Source organism: Trichoplusia ni, chromosome 1 (assembly GCF_003590095.1).
Source record: "Trichoplusia ni isolate ovarian cell line Hi5 chromosome 1, tn1, whole genome shotgun sequence".
Classification (NCBI taxonomy): domain Eukaryota; kingdom Metazoa; phylum Arthropoda; class Insecta; order Lepidoptera; family Noctuidae; genus Trichoplusia; species Trichoplusia ni.
Window position 1 is genome coordinate 2,188,291 of NC_039478.1, and position 25,083 is coordinate 2,213,373.

Consider the following 25,083-nt stretch of genomic DNA (forward strand, 5'->3'; position numbering starts at 1 on the left):
ATTTTATTTTCAAAATATTATAGAAATAGTTAAACTAGTTTAGAGTTACCTATGCACTAACCATGAATGCGGCGCATAAACAAAAGATGCTATTAAAATCAGTGAGTCAAGCTAAACCCACACAACTGAACGGATTAGTCGTCCACGGCACTAGAAACCTATATTCGCCAAAATAGAAATATGACAAACACACACACTTTCAGTAATAATCTATTTTTGATACGTGGTTTTGGAAGAAAACGTGAAACTTGGATCGAGTCACGTTTTATTTACGAAGTTTGCTTTAATTTCATCATTTCTTGAGTAAATGAATCTTACAATCAAATTTATTCATACCATCATCTTTTTTGTAACTAAGCCATCAAAAATTATTACGGGAATTCACACCTCTATTTTCGGTATCACAATAGATTTATTCATAAACTACGTCAGAAAAATGAAACAAAACACATTTGAATAACTTGCACTTGCGAATCGAATTGATTTAGATGGAATGCCGAAAGCCAATTTATAATCATAAGATTTGTTCCTGCGCTCATTGAGGGGAGGGCGACACAGACGGCTCGTTACTCTAAAGTCGATGTAACCAGCGATAAACAGACAATTGCTGTTGATGTAGCTATATAATATACAGCTGTGACGTTCGATACGTCTGGCCCAGACAATGCAAGCAAGTTAAACGGGACAAGTTATATTTCTCCTTTGATAGTATTGCTATTGCACTTAGCTTATTGTTGTCGATAAGGTGCAAATGTTTAAAAAATTAATCTATTCTTTTTATATTATGCGTCTACGTGTGTTAGAATTAAAGATTTTTATATAAATGGATTGATTAAAAAGGTTGAATATCAACTTTTCTTTTCGTGAGTTCACCCTTGATTTTTAATTTCGCTCATGAATGTTTCTGTAAGAAAGCTTGGTTATAAAAGTCCTGGTATTTACTAAATCTGATATCAAGAACCTGCAGACTTATCTCTTCCATTCTCAAATCTATTTTCGACGAAACGTCTACTCTTTTAGTGGACTACGAACTCGTAAAATATGCAACCAAAACTTTATCCCTTCATCCACAATTAAATTTCAGCGTGGTTCATAAAGTGTGGAGGTATTCGAAGCCACGTAAATAACCTAGATTGTTGGCACCGCCGCTAACTCCTTTATGACTGTAGGGGACGTTAAGATCAAAATAAACTTTATCGGGTGTTAAGATGACTATGAAGCGCTGACGTATGCCATTTGAATGTATCTCGCCCGTCAAAATATTCCCTCCGATGATAATCGTCTCTGAAATAGTACGTACATATATTATGTGATTCATCTTCCCAATTTAGATGATTGTTTTGGTACTTTCACTTTTGGCGGCGATCGGTATTCGATGCAGATTAGAATTTCTTTGACCTTTGACCTTGTTCCGTTTTTATCGTGATGTTAGCTCTGAAAGATATTGTTAATTTTGTGTGATACTTTACTCACCTTCTCCACGGGTACCTTACAAAAGGCTTTCAATGTATACTCGACGTCTGTTTTTAATCTATTTATAGTTGTGTAAAATATATCATACTAGCTGACCCAGCAAACATTCTTTTGCCTTATATATTCTTTCTAGTTTCTAAATTAATTCTAGTGTAGACAAAAAGTAAGTGAATGCCACATTATAAAAAAATAAAAACCAAAATTTTATTGTGAGCAACCCTTATCACTTAGATGTATGTAAAATAGATGTTAGCCGATTCTCAGACCTACTGAATACGCATATAAAATTTGGCAAAAATCGGTAAAGTCGTTTCGGAGGAGTACGGCAACTAACATCGTGACACGGCAATTTTATATATAAGAAGAAGATTCATACATATTTGTATTTAAAGTTCATAATTGTCTGCTAGTCATAGGTGTTAAAATGTTGTTTTACTAATTTTACTAAGGGGTTGCACAATGACTTCATTTCGTAGGCGAGGTGTATTTGGCATCGATTTACTTACAAGTGAATGCCCTACAGTTCTAAATAGATTAATATATGTACCTACACAGGTCGTTTACAAATCAAAGTTCCTAATGAAAGGAAAAACGAAAAGGAGAAACCAAACTTATTATAATTACACCGGTAAGAACACCGTTAGGATATGCAGTAATATACCTGTAGATACCTTCATTTTGCCTGATAACTAAGCAAAATTGCTTGACGTGAAAGACAAAAATAAATACTAAGTTTAATATTTTATTAAATTCGACTAATATAGATCGCTGACACACACAAAAACAAATGCACGAGCCACCATAACCAGAAATACAACAGAAGAATCTATAACACAACAAAGAAATAAAGCAATCTATCGCTGCCAGCTACATCGAGTTAAAGCAAGCGACTGCCGTGGATACCGTCCTCACATTCCAAATAAATTAGTTTCAAAATAACTAATATCAACAACTATTCTTATTCGAAGGAGCATAAAGTTAAAAACCACCGCGGCGACACAAACACGTTGGAAAAGCTGGCATTAATAATTTCCATCGTGTCCAGAGTCGGCTGAGTCATTCGCTACGGGGGGAGTGGGTAGGTGGCAGAGGGGGGGGGGGGCACACGGAAAGCGTTCGGCCCACTTCGCGCAGGTACGAATATAACCGAATATTTTCCCACCTGCGCGTGCGCGCTGTGCGATGGAAATCGGGACGCTGGACAGTCACACACACAATTCTACACGTATTACAGGCTAAAATAAACTATACAAATTAAAAAGTACTTATTGTTTGTTTCATTTTTTTTATTTCTTTATTCCTATTGATGAATAATGGTTTCAGTAACTCAATTCATGCTCTAGCTCTTGCACTATCAGTACTTGATATTTCGGGTTCAATTTTTACAATTGCAATAAAATTCGCTTATGGGAAAAGACATCACTGAGCTACATTCCTGTATATTGAACATGCCAATTTGAAAATGTGGTATCGAAATGCATTTATGTGAAAAAAAAAAGCAATGAAGTAATAGTAGAACATGGGAATAACATAAACATACATGTTTAACTTTTTTATAATCATCAAATTAGATATTTTAGCAAAATAAATAACGTATTAAATTGTCATTGTCAGTAAATGTACCTACTGAAATAATCCATGATTAATAACTGTGCATTAGGACATATGAGAAAATATCGTTGACATTTCACTCTCGGCGTTACATACGGCGCAACGAATGCAGGTGCTCCGATTTTGAAATACAAAATATAGCGAAGCGACTGCGAAATATGCGTCGAATTCAGTTCAATGTGTAAATACTTACATTGCATTGTTTGAACAACGTCGCAAAGGGTTATTTTTGATGGCAAGAATTTGAGTCGTGGATAGTGTATTGTACCTAACGCTGTTAAAAATTAGGGTCAGTAATGATTCATGAGAAGGTTTTTACAAAAAAACTTTTTACAGTTCTTTGTTTTCAATATTATGACTAACTAGCTATTGCCCGCGACTTTACGTTCGCGTGGTTAGAAGATATAAGTTAGGAATTTTTGAACGGAAGCCCTCGAAGATGAATAATTGTCCCTGTTTTTTTCACATTTTCCATTGTATATTCGCTCCTATTCGTCGCAGCGTAATGGTATATAGCCTAAAGCCTTCCTCGATGAATGTTCTACTCAAAACAAAAAAAAATCAATTTGAACCAGTAGTTCCTGAGATTAGCGCGTTCAAACAAACAAACAAACTATTCAGCTTTATATATTAGTATAGATGAGACAGTACAGGGTTAGATAGAGTACTTTTGCTGTGATAATCAATATTCACAAAGTTAATGTTTATGAATATTAAAATGCACTATACATGCATCTACTCATTGGATTACAGGGAAGCTTTGTGTTTTTGCTGCCGATGTTGTAAGCTGATAAAACTTTTAACGATACATTATTAACTTTCACTTTTCACAACGCGGCTTTTGATAATGTTAATGCGCGGATAATGTTACTTGTAATAACTAATAAAAAGCAAAATATCACTATCGACAGCCAGTTTTACGTGTAGTTGAACAATGGAATAATATTCTTTTATCTAATTAACATTATATAACTTAAACGTACCTACATACGTTGATGCTGTAGGATCTTCTAGAGTCAAATAACAAATATGTGCCAATAGGTAGTAAATGGAAGAAAGAGTAGCTCTCTCTCTCTCTCTATTGGATTTTCAGGAATATTTCACGCAGCTAGTTGATTTAATTTGGATCCCAGTGAGGTTGAAATCTGAGATATTTTTTTGCCGCAGCAACCCACATTTCCAAGAGTGAAGACACGAAGGAGAATTAGTTTTCTGTAAAGATCTACCCAGAAACATTGTCATCAAAACTAATCAACTAAAATACATTATTTCATACTTAATTACCTCAAAGACTATTTAGGTAAGAAAAATTGTGCAGTAAAAATAGATAACCTTGGTTACAATTACTTTTTCAAGGAATAATAACAAAAGCAGAACTTCGTTGAAAACGTATAAATGTTATGACTGGAAAACTAGAACTTTTTCTGCCTTTGTCTTGAATTTTATAGGTTTTCAGGAGAACGACAAATAAATAAGAAAGAACAACTTTTGTAGGGGATTGTACACCATTGAAATATTTCACTTAACATAAATTGCTTTTATTATTAAAAACTGAGTGGGTTGCATACTTCTGCCTCAATATTTATCAGTTCAGTGACATTAAAATATCCCACATCAATATCTCTCTTTAAGCTTACTGTATCGCTTTTATGAAATTTTACAAATTCAGTTTCGGTTTTCTCGATTCAACCATACAATTCTAATGAGTAATCCTGTTGAATGTTTTATCCAGTTTAAATTATATTGAAAACACTTAATGAGTTTTTAATCCGTTTAACACAAGATTAAGCTTCTATATATGGTCTACGCAAACGTCTACGAAGTGCTACGACGCGTCGTAAACGCCACGTAGTGTGCATGTTTAAGAAGGCTCCGTTGTTCACGTTTTTCTTGTGTGCAGCTACAATTATATTATCATTATTTTTTCAATACCATCAATTAGCAAATTTAAAGTTCTACCCAGTTTTTATGAGTATCATTATCAGATTGAGTTAAAATTGTTCTAAAATTCAAAATCGCGTCTTCCAAGATCAACCGATAAAATTAGATTTAATTAATGTTTGTAAACAGAGTATACGTCGACTGTTGGGGGTTAATTTAAAGAGTACAAGAAGTTCATTGTTAAGTTCAGACGTTTGGTGGCATTTAGTGGGGCGCGGGCGCCTGCCAGGGACCGACAAGAATCCATCAGGAAACGCCTGGACCTGGCCTCACCGCCCACGACTCCACTTGTTTACAACAAGTCTCAGTACCGGCGATATAACTGCACTGTGTTGACTGCACTGCTGCACGGTAACACTATTTAGGACGAGAAGGGTTTCGCCAAATTTTGGGCAAAACAAATAAAAGAGAACCGCGACGGCGTCAAGCCGGGCGTGTCTATAAAAGGCTGAGAGGGGGGTGCGCGGGGGTGGTAACACGATCCGCGAGCTCCAGCCGGCCGGCCGCCCTGGAGAGCGGCGCGGGCGCGGGCCGGGGCGCGCGGATTGAGCGGGGGCGCGGGGGCGCGGGAGCGCGGGGCGGACAATCTTGCGCGCGCGCCGCCCGCACCCGCTCTCACTAGTCGAACGGTGCCCGACCGGTAACGTAGCGCCGACTGCCGATCGAGAGACGAACCAGCGACAATGTCCGCCGTGGCGAAGACTTCCAAATACACCTACCGCAGCAGCGGCGGTGGCACCACCGACGTCAACATCGAGTACAGCGCCGACCTGAGTGCTCTCTCCAGGCTGGAGGTACCGGCCGCGACGACACAGTGCAGTGCTTGTGAAGTGTTTGCGGACACATGATAGAGTATCTTGTATTTTTCAGGACAAAATCCGTCTCCTCCATGATGATCTGGAATCCGAAAGGGAGCTGCGTCAGAGGGTAAGCTGATCGAGCATGCGAAATGTGATACGGCGCGTGCGCCGGCCATACAGGGCGCGCGCGCACCGCTGCCGTGTAGGCGGGGCGCGCGTTTTCCGTAACACCTCTATTAATACCGCCCGCCCTACGCTTTCACCTGGATTGACACCCTTATCAGTGAATCCAAATATTAATCCATCATTTATAATTACTTCTCAAAAAAAAGGAATCAAATTTAAATAACTTGTGAAATTCTTCAACAAGACTTCTGCAGTCATCGCTTATTAACTGATGATATGATGTGTAGCTATATTAACTAACAAGTTTTTAATAACTGAAATCATACATTATTGTGTTTATGTAATATTCATGTGAGGAAGATCTAGTGAAGTGACCTTAAATATTGTTTTTCCTTATTAGTTCATATCCGTGTCATAAAGTTCAATATCATCCATATTGTTGAAGGCATACATTGTGTGTGAGCTGTTTGAGGAGAGACATCTGATCGAGCTTCGCACATTCTATTTTCGTTTCGTAGTTGCGTGCACGTAGAATGGCAAGCGCACGGCACGCATGCGCACTGCGCGCGCCTCTGCCTGCGACTCGCGGCTGTCGGCGCTCGCGCTCTCCGCGATATATTTAGCTCTGTAGCGAAAGCATTCTCTAAAATCTCAACTTCTCGCTCTCCGGTCTCACTTTTGAAACTGGGCCAAATGATGCTCGTTCCCGTTGAGAATGCCACAATATTGAAATATAATAATAGACCGCGGTATGAGTAGCGAAAATATCCGAGTTAGTCAGAGTTGCCGTGAGACGTAAACCATTTCTTAATTTAGATGGCACAATGCTAAAATATGCGAAGGACGGACACGGAAACCTTCTCTTGCATAATGGTTGAAAAAAGTAGAAATTCATGTAAGAGTCACTTCAATGAATATTAACATCTGTGTTTGAGTATGACACCACATACTAATCATAACTTTATGATATGGAAGTTCATCATCAGTATTATTGTTTAACCATTAATAATACGGATTTGAATATCAAGTAATCCTGCTTGTATTTTTATTAGGAACTCGAGTAAATAATTGGTGAATTTCAGATCGAGAGGGAGAAGGCAGATTTGAGCGTGCAAGTTATCCAACTGTCTGAGAGGCTGGAGGAAGCTGAAGGCGGTGCCGAGAGTCAGGTAGATATTCCCAACAATTACTTACTAATCATGCCCAAAACATAACATTAAAAATCATCAATTTAAAACGGTAAGAATTATAAAAAAACCAACATCAAGTACAACAGTAACTAGAATACTACCCGAAGCATAGAAAAGCTTTGAGAAAGAAAGTCTGAAAATTAAACAAAGAATAAAAAACTGGAAGGAGAAAGAAAAATATTGAAAACTATTACAGTCTAAGAAATGAAACTTCAATATAACAGATCGAGGAGAGGAAATTGTCTAAGAAGCTTGAATAAACAAAATAAAATCAAGGACTTCAAAGAAAGTGTCTTTGTTATTATTGTTCAGTGGAACCGAAGGAAAAACATACTTGGAAATATTGAAGAACGTTACAATTCTTAAACAAAATATGGAAATCGAGATTGCAAAATCATAAAACCTTCATTTAAAAGCTATGCGAAATTATTTGTAAGTTGTCTTTGCGAATTAATTGCTCTGCGACGTGTATGTTGTCCGTAGAATGTTTATTTTTCAGGAAAACTTAAAACAAATCTCACGTTTAATCCTCTTTTCATAATAACCCATTGTTGCAATAATTTAACTTTATATAATTTTTGTAAAATTGCGTTGTAATTGAAAGTAATTTAATATGGAAACAAAGAAAAAGTTTTGTTCCTAATTTACATCTAATATCTGTGAATAAGATTTTTAAAGTACTTTTGGCAATTATTGCGTTGTTTATTCAGAACTTATATTTCAAATGTCCCCCAAAATAAATACATTTTGGGGTAGTATTTGAAACGGAGCCATACATTTTTCAGTTCGAGATCAACAGAAAACGCGACACCGAACTTACCAAGCTCCGCAAGCTCCTGGAAGATGTCCACCTTGAGTCCGAGGAGACCGCCCACCTGCTCAAGAGGAAACACCAGGAAATCGTGGTCGACTTCCAGGAACAAATCGACCAGCTTACCAAAAGCAGAGCCAGGTGAGGACACACTGACTATCCTCTAAATACGTCATCTTGTCATTGTTGTACTAACCGACGTGTGACTCCTGTGTTTAGGTTAAGATAATGCTATGCGAAACTTATTGCGAAAATTGCTGTGCGTCTCTGACACTACACTGACTAATACATCATCTGAGAAAAGTCCAACATCATTGTCAAAATATTGTGTATGTCGTGATCGCAACATATTTTTCTTTGTCGTCAGGTCCGAGAAGGAGAAGTCCAAATTCCAGGCTGAAGTCTACGAGCTGTTGGCCCAGGTGGAGAATGTAACCAAGGAGAAGATCACCATCTCCAAGACATGCGAGAAGCTGGAGATCACCATCAGCGAGCTGCACATCAAGATCGAGGAGCTGAACCGCACCATTGTGGACATCACCTCCCACAAGCAGCGCCTGTCTCAGGAGAATGTTGAGCTCATCAAGGAAGTTCAGGACCTTAAGGTACAGTTACCTTGTTAACAAATTACATTTAATACGAAGAAAAAAGTATGATTCGAAAATAGCACGGAAAGTAAAAATAGTTTTTTTTTTCGTTCGAAAGCAGAGATACAATTTTCATATTTTTTTTGGTCAATTCGTTTAATTTGTTGAAATGATCAATCGTCTTCGTTATTGTATCTACTGTTTAATCTATTTATGTAGGTTTTGTCATCTTAGGAAATTGTATTCAAAATAAATATTGATAGAACTTTTAAACAATCTTATCAATTTTAAACCTTAAGAAATAAGAGTGACGGTGTTTTTAATAACTTCCAGGTGAACATTGAGAACGTGGTGTACCTTAGGAGCCAGCTGGCCAGCCAGCTCGAGGACTCTCGCCGCAGGCTTGAGGATGAGGAGAGGAGGCGTTCTCTGCTGGAGGCTAGCCTCCACCAGGTAAGATAGAAATCAATTTGAAAAATGTATATTTGTCAAGCATATTCAACTTTTTTGCTCAAATACTTGACAGCCGGACAAAATACGGCTCTTTATTTCATCCATTACATATATTTCTAAATTTAATTATTTATTTATTGCAATTTAACAGGTTGAGATCGACTTGGAGTCCGTCCGCGTCCAGTACGAGGAGGAATCCGAGGCCCGTTTGGACCTGGAACGTCAACTGGTCAAGGCCAATGGCGAAGTTGGCCACTGGCGCTCCAAGTTCGAGGCTGAGGCTTCCGCCAGGGCTGAGGAGATCGAGGAGATCCGCCGCAAGTACTCCATCCGCATCCAGGAGCAGGAGGAACAGATCGAGACCCTCATCGCCAAGATCAGCAACATTGAGAAACAGAAGTCTCGTCTGCAGAGCGAGGTGTGTACTTACACTAACATAGTATTTTGCAAATATGGATGGATTTATATAGAATAAGTTTCTCTAAAATATTGATGCATTACACGTGTACGTATGTTTAGGTTGAGGTACTCATCATCGACCTGGAGAAGGCCAACGGAACCGCTCGGGAGCTCCAGAAGAGGACTGAACAGCTGGAACGCGTCAACATTGAGATTAAGTCGCGCCTGGAGGAAACCGTACAGCTGTACGAGCAGACCCAGCGTGACCTGCGCATCAAGATCACCGAAATCCAGCGCATCACCCATGAGCTCGACAAAACTCGTGAGCAGAAGGATGCCCTTGGCCGCGAGAACAAGAAGCTGGGTGGTAAGTTTACTCATTCGATTTTTTTCTCTATAATTTGCTTCCTCTGTTTACTACAAAAGTTGTGTTCTTATTGAATTTGTTCCCTTGCAAATCGCAATTTTTAATTTTGGTTTCTCCACTTTTGTATGCTAAAAGGCGTTACTTTACAGATGACTTGCACGACGCCCGCGCTAATCTCACCGAGTTGAACCGCCGTCTTCACGAGCTCGAGATCGAGCTGCGCCGTCTTGAGAACGAGCGAGAGGAACTCACCGCTGCCTACAAGGAGGCTGAGGCTGTAAGTCACCCTTTATTCCTCCGTCGTTCGTTCTTTCATTCTCGTAAATTTTAAATATCGTACATTATTAACATTTCAAATGGCCGCTCTGAAAGAAGCGGCAAAAGACTTAGCGCTCACAACTGGACAGTATAGATAAACATTAACAAAACCGGTTCCTTATTTGAAAAAGGCGAAACTCTGAGAAAATAATGTTAAATTTATTTAGTGAAATTTTTTCCTGTTTTACTCCATTTAATATTATAATTCATTTACTTTTATTAATCACGAGAATAAAATAATTGCTTCTTCTTAATCAAAATTAGTAGAAAGAATATAATTTCCAGTTAACCGGCTTAAAAATTACTAAGCCAATTAATAATATTATTGTATCAACTACTGGATAATTGGCCCAATAGCTTCGGATACATAATCTCTCTTAATTAGTAAAGAAATAAAAACAGGATAATTCAACGAATGTTAGGATATCAGATTACTGCGTACCGATGCGATATAAAAATAAACATATAACTAAGCTGGTGAACGGCTCATTTGACAAAGGTAATTAATAGGTCATTCTTGTTCAAATTGTTAGCAACAGTTTGGCAAGCAATCAGCTATTAAATACGATACGAGCGCACTTGCCAGGGTTCCGTAACATCTAATTATAGAAACTTATATTTTTAGTAGCGAGGACAACAGACTATTTATGCAATATCTGAAGTTATTCGCTGAAATTTTCGTTTTTCTAGACGACTGAATGGCTCCGATAAGGAACAATGGATTTCTAAAATATTTTTTATTAGGGGCAACGGAATAACTTGCGTGAATAAATCGCTTGCGGAAAGAATTCGCAATAGAATACATTCGCATTGCAAACAAATAAAATTAAGTCCATGATTTGAGCATGAAATGTTAATGTTAATTTGGAGCATCCATGATATATGTTAAACCATATGTCAACATGATAATTTCCATGAAACCAGGAAGGTTTAGAATCTATAAATGATCTTGGCAGTACTTGAGCGTAATTATCATTAATCACGAATGTAAAATTTAATGGTCTTCTTCCTGGAAATCGGTGATTAATGGGTTTAAAGTACTGACCTGGTTAAACTCAAATAAACACTGACGCTTCAAATGAACGCTGTACCTGACCTATCTGACACTCCAACGAAACCTACAACTCCCAGAATTCACCTTCCTTCAATGGAATTTCGGGCTTATAATGACATTAAAATTTGTTTCTCGATCTTAGGGCCGCAAGGCTGAGGAGCAGCGTGCCATGAGGCTGACCACCGAACTGGGTCAGTTCCGTCACGAGGCCGAGCGTCGCCTCCAGGAGAAGGAAGAGGAAATCGAAGCTATCCGGTAAGCATATACCTGCAAAACTTGTAAACAAACACAAGGAAAATGTGGATCAGTAGGTCTGTTTTAAACAGGCCATGGGGCCTCAAGTGAATTGGAATACAAACACTTTGAATGAATTAATAACTTAAGAAGTCATGAATTCTGATAGCAAATTTTGCCACAATGATGCACACATGAACACTACTGAATGTATGCGACTTACTTGTTTACACCAACGGTCTGCGAGTAAGACTGAAGTATCATAAAACACTGCACTCGACGACCGCCAACTCGGAACTACAAACTTACTACATCTTTCAACGGCTGCACCCCACTACTTCCCCGCGCTGACTGATGGGTGACATCTAAACACGCAATCAACAATCACAGCCATGACACGGATTAATCATGGATCCACGCCAATTAGATATTGATGAAGTGCATTCAATATTTCCAAGTAACAGAAATACGAACACATCCGAAATAGGTTATATCTACAAATAATAAAAGTATGACGAATGAATATTACACAGATATAAACGCGCATTTCCGATTGGGAACGAATCAAACCAAATGTAGTTGTTCGATTAGTGTATTTTGAATAATTGGCACGAATTCCATTTATATATAACTTCGCGTCTGATTGGAGCTTATTACCGGTGATCACATACAAACTTTGGCAATAAGTACTAGTGAAAATGTACAAAAGCGATGTTCATTTTCTCGCGCCCCGAATTGCACAACCTCGGCCCTTAGTCGCGCACGTCCATTTGTCACCGTGTCTCGGTTATAGTTATCGAACTCAAGACGTAAATCTATCAACATGCCGCCAGTTAAAGTGCCTAACTATAATAAATGGAACAGACCACCTACCGCAATATACGAAGATAACTATGGCTACGGGATCAATTTTTATCAGCCAATGATCGACTACATTAGTGCTAAAGATCAGGGTGTCGCAACGAAGCCCCCCCACTTACCGTGGAACAACGAACGAGGATTAGACAAATACAGGTTTGACAAGCCCATACAAACATACTCTCCACACGACGTGTCGCGCATTTCCCACGAAATCGCTGAGCAAGCGAAGAAAGATCTTAACACCTTTAACGTAGCCAAACGGTCACCTTTTTCCGTAGTTGCTACTGCAGCTGCAGCTAATGTGACGAAACACGTTGGTGCAGAGAGTGTTACAACTAAGGTAGCAAAAAAGAAAGCAGACCGTGAAAAGTACAGGATGGAGAGGCAAAAGAAGAGAATGGCCGAAATAGAGAAAGAGTTAGATTTATATGAGAAAGAAGTCAACGTTGGCGCGGAGCTGAGAGGAAAAGCTAAAATGTATAGAGGTAAATCAGCTAAAGCTATTGCACAAACTCTTTTAGAAGAAAGTAGACGAAATGTTGAAGAAGACCGCAACAGGAAGGTTTTTTCTGACGACAGAAAACTGAACAGGATTGAATTCCGCGGTAAGAGGAACGTGATTGATAAAAATCTATCGCAAATCACGCAAAATGTGGCCTCGCAAGTAATGGCGCAGTCAAAGATTTCAAGTGCAGCGGCGAATAAACTATCAGATTCCATGACTGAAACTATACATAGAGCAATTCGGGAAACATCGCCAACTACGTGCGTTGTGAGAATTCAAACAGAAATTCCGATTATAGACGATTCATATGTGCAGAAAATTAGCGAACTGAAACAAACGATAAAGCAATTCGATGAATTGAGTACTTGCTTGTTAATAGATTCGAGGTGATACGTCAACCTATTTTTGTTAATGATATGTGATGTTAGTGAATTCAGTGTGTGATTAGTATTTGTATTTCAACAGCAAGCAGACCAGCATCGAGATCGAGCAGTTGAACGCTCGCGTGGTCGAGGCTGAGACCAAGCTGAAGTCTGAGGTCACCCGCATCAAGAAGAAGCTCCAGATCCAGATCACCGAGCTCGAGCTCTCTCTTGACGTTGCCAACAAGACCAACATTGATCTCCAGAAGACCATCAAGAAGCAGTCTCTGCAGGTGAGATTCCTATTTTTCAATTTGTTGTTGTTGTAAAGTTTGGAGCAAAATATAAATAGCTGTTGGTGAAACAGTTCCGATGTTCATCAAACAAAACTAGTTATATATTACATTCAACGTTGACGAAGATTTTACTTTTTCACGTGAATTCTCAACGTATTGAAAAGGTTTTGCTAAAAACACCATTCATTTCTTCCAGCTCACCGAGATCCAGACCCACTACGATGAGGTCCAGAGGCAGCTCCAGGTGACGCTTGACCAGTACGGCGTCGCCCAGCGCAGGATACAGTCCCTCACCGGCGAGGTCGAGGAGATCCGTGGCAACTACGAGCAGGTAAGCACCAGCATTTTATAGCCGTGAGCATAGAAATAGTGACAATGAAACTAGAACTTTAGATATTTAAAAATAAATGATGGTTGTATAAAGAAATTGAAAAAAAAACTCAATACTGAACCCACTACTAGTTTTGAATAAACCCTATTAAAAAGGAGTCCCGCACTAAGGCGTACCTTGTGTTCCGGTCACAAACATCCAAGTCACGTATACAAACCACAACTTGATGTATAAAGAGAATAGTTTTAAAAAAGGTATCAATCATGGCAACAACATTATTAAAATCATTATTTATGTTTAGGCCCTTCGCGCTAAGCGCACCGTCGAACAGTCTTACGAGGAGGCTGTCACCCGCATCAATGAGCTGACCGTGATCAACGTCAACCTGTCCAGCAACAAGGCTAAGATCGAGCAGGAGCTCGCAGCCGTCGCTGCCGACTACGATGAGATCACCAAGGAGCTGCGCATTGCTGACGAGAGATACCAGCGCGTCCAGGTAACAAATCAAACAAATCATAAAACTTTTGAAATAATATGTAAGTTTGCAATACCATGAAAGTGTAGCGAAGATATTGTTGTGATTTAAAAAACTAAGAAACTTTTCTTAATTTACAGACTGAACTGAAACACACCGTCGAGCACCTCCACGAGGAGCAGGAGAGGATCGTCAAGATCGAAGCCGTCAAGAAGTCTCTCGAAATCGAAGTCAAGGTATGTTCATTTTGTTATTTATATTAAAAAAAAAAGGAAAAAATATAACTGTTCCCATAAAGGAAAATCTACAAACACTCATGAATTCTCTCATTCGTCTTTAGAACATCTCCGTTCGCCTGGAGGAGGTTGAGGCTAACGCCATTGTTGGTGGCAAGCGCATCATCAGCAAACTTGAGGCCCGCATCAAGGACATGGAACTGGAAATGGATGAGGAGAAGAGGAGGCACGCTGAGACCATCAAGATCCTCCGCAAGAAGGAGCGCCAGCTCAAGGAGGTCATGATCCAGTGCGAGGAGGACCAGAAGAACATCGTTCTCCTGCAGGACTCCCTCGAAAAGACCACCCAGAAGGTCAACATTTACAAGAGGCAGCTGACAGAACAGGTATGGATCAGTCTAAAAATATCATATCCTTTATCATTTGAACCATATTATGTCTTTATTAAAACTGCCAATACGTACAATACCGTGAATACGATAATGATTATCGGCCAAGATTTCTACTAAGTAGTAGAGTATTCCAAGATTTCCACAAATGTAATTCCCAAATTAAACTTCACCGTAAGTAGTGGTAACAAATCTAATAAAACACATTGTCTATCAACAGGAGGGCATGTCCCAGCAGAACGTGACCAGAGTGCGACGATTCCAGCGCGAGTTGGAAGCCGCCGAGGACCGCGCCGACTGCGCCGAGAGCAACCTGTCTCTGATCCGCGCCAAGCACCGCACCTTCGTCACCACCTCTACCGTGCCTGGCTCCCAGGTCTACCTGGTGCAGGAGTCTCGCGCCATGAGCTCAGAGCGCCTGTGAGCGCCCCAACCCCAGCCCCACCACACCAGCATTTCTCTCCATCTTTCAATATCGGGGCGCAATTCCGGTCGGGTATAATAAGCCTAGTCGTTCGTTAAGTGATGTACAAGCGGCAGGAGACGCTAGTGCGAGTGCGCAGTGGCGTCCCCTGCGCAGCTGCGAGTCGGGACGGGCGCTCGGCGCTACGGCTCGCCCTAACGTTGCCGTGTCTCCGCACTACTTCGGCCAAACGCCGACCGCTCGTCCCAATGGACGTTTTTAAATGTAACGCTAATTCAACCAAATAAAGGAACCAAAAACATGAAGCTTTTTTTTTCAATATTTTTCTAATATAAGGTCACCGGCGCTATAGAATACAATGTCATTATGTACCGTAATTTAGGTGCAGTAGTTTAAAATAAAAGAATTATTTTATATTATTATTTATTAATGGTGCAATACATATTGTACGTTTGTAACTGTAACTTTTAATAATTAAAAATAAATGCTATTTATGTTAAAGAAACAAAAAAAGCAATAAAACTTCAAAAGTAACGTGGTTTTTTATTTCAAGCAATTGTATCTCTCATATACTCATTTTATAAAGATAAAATATTTCAGTAACTAACAAAAAATACATTTTCCTATTTCGTGTATGCCATGGCTGAGTAATCAATCAGCACTCGGAAATGTATGAAAGAAATTAACGACATGAAAATGATTCGAAGAACATGTCACTAAGTGGGTGCGATGCCAAAAAACCGATTGAAAATATTATTGAAACATTTGCGTGAAATAATTGAATATTGACAACATTACGAATTTCTTACTCCTGCAAAAAGCTTAGATAAAAGAGTTCATCAGTATGTTTAGTTGGTAAGGATATTAATTTTTGCTCTAAGTAAAACAATCTATTTGAAAAACTTTAGAGCACGAAGGTCTCTTTGACATCTCCAGAAAGCTTGAAGGTTTATATATTTTTTCTATATTAGATACTTTTTAAAATAATAATATATTAAAACCTTCCTACTATCTCACTATTGCAGAATATTCTACACGTACAAAACACACTCGTAGGTACACCTATTAAAAACGTACAAGCATTGATCACGATCAATACAACACTGAATATTCTCGCGAATGCTTTTTATTTCAATAAAATATTACAGTTGTATTTTAACATGAATATAAGTAACGCATTAATGCCCGTTGGGACTGTCGCCGCACTAGCCACCAACAGACCGCGCTCTCAACCACACAGAATCATTTACAATATATGCTTTACATTAAAGAAATCATTTTGTATAATTCTGGTAGGCGTTATGACATAATAAACCTATGTTACTACCATCGTATCTTGAATGCAGCTTTGTATATTAAACATATTATACAAGAATCCTCTTCCTAGATACGGTCGTATGACAGTCAAAGGAGTTTCGCCGTTTCTTGTATCAAGAAAGAATTTCGTGAAAGTGCATTGTAGATAAATTTGATTTCGCGGAGTATAGGGTACAAGGTAAATACTAGGTATCAGGAATAGAATGAGAGAGACCGAGCAGGGCAAAGAAAAGAGACAGAGGATCATAGAAATACAGCCTTTTCCTAGCACTGGGTAACTGAAATTAATGCATTTTATCTGATAATTTCAGTGCTTAAGCTGCTTAAGCTGACTTAAATGTAGACTCTGAAAATTTATTTGACTGATAGTCATCTCTCATTTTCTTGCAAATTAAATTACCACATCCCGGTTTCCGATACAGACGATTTTTTTCTTGCTTTATGTATTTCGTATCACAGCATCATGGTGATATGGAGCTGATCTGATGTTGAAGAAGGTGGCCTTAAGAACTCCACAATAAAATAAGTGTTGTTGTTAATAAATGTTTTAACAAAGAAATAAAAAATGTTTCTTTTTTATTATCACTTGTAACGAAATTGTCGTTGTTTAGAAGAACCTTTTACTTTATAAAACAGGTGCATTAAAAGTAATGCACAAATAATGCAATTAAGAGCGACCGTATAAAATAGGATCAAAAACGCTTCGTTGATAAACAATTTCCTGAGAAAAAACTATATTTATATTAAGTGTACTATTAATTACATTTTCTGACCTGGAATATTCTACTGCATTGTGTAGTGCAGAAAAAAAACAAGTTTATCGGATGTTTGAAAATAATAATAGTTTATTTGTCTAAAATTATGTAATTATTAAGTTAGAAAAAAAAGAGAACTATGAATACTTAGATGAAATGCACCAAATATGGGGACCGCATGAGAAACGCGTGAGGGATCGTGAAGTTACCTCATCATTGGCCTAGCCTTTTCCCAAATATGTTGGGGTCGGCTTCCAATCCAACCAGATTCAGCTGAGTACCATTGTTTTACAAGGAGCGACTGCCTATCTGACCTCCTCAACCCAGTTACCTGGACAACACGATACTCGTTGGTTAGACTGGTTGTCAGACTTTCAAGCTTTGTAACAACTGTCAGAGATGTATGAATAACAGCTGGGACCCACAATTTAACGTTCCATCCGAAACAAGGAGGAACTCCTTATGACAAAGATGGTCGCACGTACCTGTCAATGAAAAATGTATAGTTAGTGACGTAACTGGAATTATTAGCACACTTTATTCATATTTTTTTTACTATAAAAGACCCAATAAGTATCGAATATTATCTGAAAACCTATCTGACCAAATAATATTATTTTAGTAGTAACTACACGGCCGTGCATGAACGCTTTCGTAGAATTATTTTCTCTGTGAATGTAAATCTAGTACATTCTGCTGATATTTTGAGGAAAGTACTTTATCTAGACTAGCTTCCTTCCTAAGAAATGAATAAATATTATAGTTTAAAGTATTTATACTTTAAGTCATCATTGGCCTAGCCCTTTCCCAACTATGTTGGGGTCGGCTACCAGTCCAACCGGTTTCAGCTAAGTACCAGTTGTTTTACAAGGAGCGACTGCCTATCTGACCTCCTTAACCCAGTTACCTGGGCAACTCTTGGTTGGATACCCCTTGGTTAGACTGGCTGTCAGACTTTTTCAAGCTTCTGACTACCTGTAACGACTGTCAAAGATGTAGGAATAACAGCCGGGACCCACAATTTAACGTGCCTTCCGAAACACGGAGGAAGTCGTTATGACAAAGATGGTCACCCATCTACGGACTAACTGCGTCAAGCATAGCTTAACCTGTGATCGAATCACGTATGCGGTTATAGCTTAGCCATGAGCTCACAAGTATTTATACTTTAAGTGGAGATTCAATTTTGAATTACTCAATCTTTATTGGTACAGACGTTTTCAAATGTATTCGAGTATTATACTCTTTTACCAAATCTGGTAATTTTCGTCCGCTTGCTAGAACTACTGTACCTCTCAATAAAAACAAATCACAGAAAAATATGAACAACATGCAATAACAATCGATCGAAAAAATCCTGTGCGTTTGTAGCGAGTGAAGTTTAAATTTTCAGTACACAGACATTTTCTGAATTGTTTGAAAACGAACGTTCAGTCACGAATACCTGGAAGATATGTGAATACATATTGAGCTGCAAAGCTCACAAAGGAGTTCTTCATAATGCTGTATTTGGACATTTATTTTTTACGTTTTCGGCCCGAATGGCAAACGCTTATTCGAGTTTGGTATCATGGTATTGTGCAGTTCGAGGCAAAGTATGCACAGGTACATTATAGTATATTAAAACTTTTAAGGATACAATAAGTTTCAAATTCAGCTTGACATCACATGTAAAATTATGTCAACTGTCATTTCTTATATTGATTTGTCCAAATTGCTTAGTAGCAGCAAATAGATGTTGTTACAAACACTTGTAGTGCTCGCAGTCTTCGCAGATAATTAATTTTTTTTCCATAGGTCAGTAAAATAAATAAATTATACAAAATTCCTTTTTTTAGTAAATTCGACGTGTATTAAGTCTGTTACTATTGGAATACAGGTTCCAAAACAACTATTGGAATAATTTCAAGTGGATTCGGGTATGGAACCATACCTTAAAAGTAGGTATATTATTATGTTCAGACAGTTTGAGTTTTTTCTTAGACTAAACTACACATAACAGCTTGGGCCATTACAAATCGACATTGATAATAAATCAAATAAATAGCACACAAATTATAACAAAAATACAATAGAAATAGCTGTATTCTATTTTGTACTATTTAACTGGCTAAACGATAGTCGTATTTAGACCTTCAAGTGAATTTTATATTGAAGCTACGTGCTCGTGTCGTCGCCGTCCCGTCTATTCTAAAACTAAGTCTGTCGGAGCCACGAGCGAGACGCCGCCCGCCCAGTCGTCGGCCGCCCGCCCTGAAGCGCACGCGCACGTCATCAACAATTTCTACAGGTCAGTCAGTTTAATGCATTTCTAACTAAAATCCAGTTATATACACAAATAAATACAACTTAAAGTGTTACAAAATGTTAGTTACTCTGTATTTGAAGATCTGATGTGAATTTTATTTTAGTATCTCAGTATAGTCGATGCATGTCGCGGAGACCGAATGTGTAATTAACCAAAACGGCATTTTGTATAAGCATTGCAACACTTTTTAGATAAACATGCGTCGCACAAAAATAACTTGAGGTTACAATTTAACGGTGTTACTGTATTGGTGTTTTTTGATAAAAACTCGTATCACGTGTTTTTTTTTTGGGTTTCCAAATATTCAATAATACTAAATACTAGTAATCTATTTTTTAAAGATATTATAGAGTTTTTTTTAGCATACAGTGTAGAAATCATAATAACATATTTCTATTGTCCTGTGTTATTTACAAAAAAAAACACACACAGATACAGTGAGCTATTCAAAATACACGAAAAATATTGACACAAATTTTTGTTTGGGCAATATTTTGTAGATTCATCCTCGAACCCAAACCACTTTTTCAGTTTGAAAAATAATTTAGTTGGACCTCATATTATACTGAAACTCATTTTAAGTGATTACATGACAGTTCAATGAGCAGAAATCAAGCTTGAAATTAGTTTGTATGGCATTAAATTATCTTAATATTTACTCTAAATTGAACTACATCGTACATTAAACATATAAGTATTAAATTAATCAATGCCTCATTATATCAAGATGCTAAATATGCATTAAATTCGCCTAAAAAATCGACAAGATATCATCCACGTTACAATATTGCTGTGCGATTTAATATCGAGTTTTTCTAAACATTTCATAGATTTTCCTTTGTCTTAAAACATTCACGAAAAACATACTCCCAAATGTTTCGTTTCGTATTACAATACCTGTTATTAGTGAAAATGTTAGAGGTTTTGCTAAAGCTCGAGGTTCTGTGGAAAATTTTTAATTGTTTGTTGTTTTCCTCTAACCCTAACTTTAAAAGCGGACATCGGAACCACGCTTGTAACTTAATAACAAAATTGTTTTGTGCAATTCCTTGTACCACTAGGGATACGTGGAAAGTAAAATCTGTGTTTTGAATAGCTTACCTAGTACAAAAATGTAGGACTCTTACCCTTCTTTATATTTTAAAGCTCGTGAGGACTCACGACGTTGACACTGAAACATGTAAGATTAATACCAATGCGAGTTTACATTTGTCCCACGTTTAACACTCACTTTTCTTGTTTATTTGTCGTTCCGGTTAGATTTTTGCAACTAAATTTTGAGGCACTTCCCGATAAGCTAGCAGGCTGAAATTTTCAATGTAGCTTCAAATCCGATGATAATGCAATTCACAACTATAAAACAGGTGGACCAATATGATAAAATTTGAAAGGATTGACATTTTGGACAATTGGATTTTAGATTATTTTAAATCTTTAATTTTTATTGATATTCGAAAAGTTACAGTTCCCCAAAGCAGAGCATCAAAAGGGAATATAATTCCTCCTTCAATAACGAAATTCCTTTAATAATTAAACTTAGATTCAGTGCTCTTTGACTAATTTGTTTTGATTAGTCGAGGATCGAACGCCGGCAGGCTAGCCTTTTGCAAATATTGCGAACTTAGTTAGTTTAATCTATCTTCTGGTTGCAGCCTCCTTCATTATTCTCGCTTACCGTATAGGTCTGTTAAATAACTATGTAGCATGATAAAATACTTTTTTGTGTATTGAAGGAGTCACGATATTGTAATAGTTAATTTGCGTTTTTGTATTGGATTATATTGCATTAGATAAAATAGAGCACATTTAATAATATTCAATTCAAAATATACAACTGTTCCTATCTTACTTGTATTTTTACCTAAACGTAACTAATCAATAATATGAGAATAGTATTTTACTGAACTTGATACATGTTTTTGTGTTAAAATAATCATAAACTTTAAATGGCTCATGACACTTCGATCTAATTAAATCTATTAATATGTGTACTAAAATGAAAGAAGCCTCACATACTATTTAAATCTTAATAAAACTTAAATTGATCATTTTTACAAGCATTATGCAGTTTCACCTCCATTTGTAATCAAATCTTGCAAGTTAAAACTGAACTATTTTCCGCTTTTTGATTGAGCTGAAATTTTTCGTGCATATTGTATTTGATGATTACGAAATATTCTGATGAAGATGCCGAAAGGGAAAGGTAGGTCAAGATTTCCCGAATAAAATGACACAGCCTAGCGATTGGCCTTGGCTAGTAATTTGAATGAACAGAAACTGGCTTCTACATAAAAACAATGTTTTAAACTTGTTACTTGTTTGCTGTACGTGCAGAAGATTGTTAATAATAATCGGAGTTTCAGATCGGCAGTTTTACTTTAGATCTGTTACGATCAATTGGTTGCTGATAAATTGAATTATCCAGTTGATATGGGTATGATGATTGGATAGTACAATATCATATTAATTAATTATCCTATTTCAAGCAGATAGGAGCAAATTGAACTTCAAAGTTTAAGTTTTGTCAAAATATTGTTTTCCATTTTGTTTTATAGGTATCGAAATTATTTCATAACAAAAAATAGTAGGAACATTTTTTGAAAGCACGGGCTATATTTCGTTGCTGCAGTTTTTGCTTTGTCAATTAATTCCAAATACTTTTTCATATTTCAATACATGCAAGACAATATTTCGCGATCAAATTTATTGGGACGCATCGCAAGTAATTTCAATATAAATTCCGATATCTCTGTATTTGAACCTTCTATTGAAAAGACAAATTATTCAAATATTAATTAAAACAAGATTGAAAATTATTCCAGGGAAAGACTGAATGTTCTGATTTTGCTGTGTTTAGTTTTCAAGCCGTTTTATTGCCGGCTGTAAAATACTTGTAACTATGTAATTGTGACTATCCCAAGTTGTAATAGTATGTTTAGTGTTTTACAGGAGTGATTGACCTCCCTGACCTGGTTATAAGATCTTTGGAACATTAGTTTTAGTCTTGTAAATTTATCTTAAGATTATATTTCAAAGAAAATATTCGGAATACGATTTTGATATGATTTTATTGGCAGATTTCTTAAGATTCTAAACGACTAATTATTTATTCTGAATTTAGGCAGAAAAAAAATAGAATCAACTTGCTTCCCAGTCAGTAAAATCAAATTATAATATTCTAGTCTCTAAGCTTTTTCATATATTTTTATACTGATACGTTTGGCTATATACCCCAAGTAACAGTTTAGCAATTTACATTGAGACGGAAATGTATATCGATCGACCAAGTTAAAAATAAAACTACGTGTTAACCTTTACTAGAAAATAATAAAAGACTTCGTTCACAACCCACCTACACCTGAATATTGCAGAACATTAATAGTGACAGACATACATAATATTTACATTTGTTATACTCTATTTATAACCAGTAAGATCAGTAGGTAGTCTGATTGATTCTATTTCGGATCGGATTGAGAAGCAAACTTTCTTGCCAGTTCAAATGAACTATGACAACGCGCTGGTTTTTATATTAAGAGTATAAATAAACGTTGCAACACACGGGATACAGCAAGCGGGCAAGCTGGGTATTTAGGCTAGTTTCGATGCAGAATCATGCAGAGTGCGTCGAAGAATTTTTGCCTGAATGTTCAGGGGGCCTATCACCACGTCTTAATTCATTATTATTGGGCGTGTGGATAAGAAATATCACTCTACGCAGTTTTGTTGTACGCTTCCACTAATACAATGATATTCTTTAAAGTAGTGATGATAGACTCACATTTTTATTCTGCGTTAAAAGAGCGTTAGTAATGTTTATCTATAAAGATTTGACTGTATTTCTTGCTGAATTTAAGGAAACACAGATCTCATATAAAATTGTTGCAGCACTCGGCTTACGATAGACAGAAAATAGAGAATGGGTTAAATTCGGGTATTGCTACGTAATTTAGAAAAACAAGCAAGCAGCAAGCATCTTTGCAGTTGTCCACAGACGAATATGTAATTGAGATAAAATAAAAACATATGTCATGTCCTTATTGAATGTTTCACAAATATGTCTCTACATTTAATTACAAAATTTGCCTTCAAAACGTATGCACGGTACAGTCTTTGAAATCGACACTTTGATATCTATATCGCTATATTTAGCTGATACAGATTATATAATACATAGTCAGTAATTTATTGAAAGAATTTAAATGAACATGAATAAGGAGAGTCCTATTTCCGTGTGAAATTCCACGTTAAGTATTTGTTTGCTTTCCATTGTTGTTAATATGACAAGTAATGGATAATATGGACATTTATTAACAGTACTTATAAGTCGTGTTAAATTATGCACAATAGTAAAATATAATCTGCCTATAATCAGACAGGTAAATATAGTGTAATTTGCCTATAGTTATTGTTTATCCCTTTTTTAGAAACTTTCGTTCAAAAATAGTTATTAATTTATAAAAAAATGCATTAAACAATATTATAAAATAAATTATTAAAAAAAAATGATAGAAAAAATTGAAGCCCCATTACATGTAACGATGTAAAGTTTTCAAACTATGGAGTATTTGAAATTTAAATAATTAACTAGTTTCATTAATAATTTATCATAATAACTTTCGTGACGCTGACTCATTATAATTTATTCACAAATAAACAGCTTGTTTCAGTTAACATAGGTTTTCTATATTTTCACCTCCCGAAAGAACCTTCTCATGGCAGCACTAAAAGTCTACTTTATCCATACTCTACATTTAGTAACTAATCAACATGAATAGAACATTGAAAGTGAAGTAAATCTAATATAAATAGCAACGTTGTGTTTATAATAATTAATTGGCTAACAGCGTCAGTTTTAAGGTTAATAAAACAACTGCGATCCGCCGGTTCCTCTCACTATTTCCTTTGTATACATTCTTGTTTTAAAATTACTTTTAATCTGTGTCAAGTTCGTTTACATTATTTTTTAATTATATTACGACGGACCGACATAATGTTCCTCTTTTTTGCAATACACACAATTTACGAATTATCTTTTGTTGAATCTCAAACGCATTGTAGTTAGCCAATAACTGAGATATTATAATGAATTATTTATAGAGCATTCGTTTACTCAATTCTGTTCGGCTTGTTATTTCGGTTGTGAAAGATATACTAATTTATAATTAACTTCTTGGTGAGAAATTTTAGTTGCGACCAGATTACTATTATTGTTACACTTTTTAAACGTGTTTCTAATCTTTATGTTTATACATTTATACTTATACACGGTGATTTTTTAGTCGTCTTACAAAAGGAGCCTAGTTCATGTATCCGACGTAAAATACCCCTAGGCGCGATTATTATTGTTTTATCATCAACTAAGATAATAAGTACGAAGAAGAATTAAACAAGAGAAATATGAAATACACTCTTAAAAATGATAAAAACTCCGCCGCCCGCGGCCAGCACCATTGTTAC

General features: G+C 36.8%; 3 protein-coding genes across 4 annotated transcripts in view; all 3 read left to right on the plus strand.

Moving 5' to 3' along the window:
• The first annotated feature begins 5,625 nt into the window (after positions 1–5,625).
• Positions 5,626–15,777, plus strand: LOC113507557 (paramyosin, long form). The gene is made up of 16 exons (XM_026890441.1): positions 5,626–5,819; positions 5,896–5,952; positions 7,034–7,120; positions 7,927–8,093; positions 8,320–8,557; positions 8,873–8,992; positions 9,144–9,410; positions 9,512–9,758; positions 9,908–10,035; positions 11,273–11,385; positions 13,196–13,385; positions 13,585–13,719; positions 14,021–14,215; positions 14,335–14,430; positions 14,535–14,816; positions 15,040–15,777. Exons 1-16 carry the CDS (start codon positions 5,709–5,711, stop codon positions 15,241–15,243), a joined length of 2,637 nt encoding a protein of 878 aa, XP_026746242.1. The 5' UTR covers positions 5,626–5,708; the 3' UTR covers positions 15,244–15,777.
• On the plus strand, positions 11,591–13,120 carry LOC113507637 (paramyosin, short form-like). The gene has a single exon (XM_026890564.1). It carries the CDS (start codon positions 12,188–12,190, stop codon positions 13,118–13,120), a length of 933 nt encoding a protein of 310 aa, XP_026746365.1. The 5' UTR covers positions 11,591–12,187.
• A 3,591-nt stretch (positions 15,778–19,368) lies between the features above and the next one.
• LOC113507709 (FH1/FH2 domain-containing protein 3) overlaps positions 19,369–25,083 on the plus strand; it is a 90,126-nt gene continuing 84,411 nt past the window's right edge. Inside the window, exon 1 of one of the 2 annotated variants that reach the window (XM_026890785.1) lies at positions 19,369–19,605. The gene's annotated coding sequence lies outside the window, so the exon portion shown is untranslated. The remainder of the gene's footprint in view (positions 19,606–25,083) is intronic. The other variant, XM_026890679.1, reaches the window with a different exon arrangement.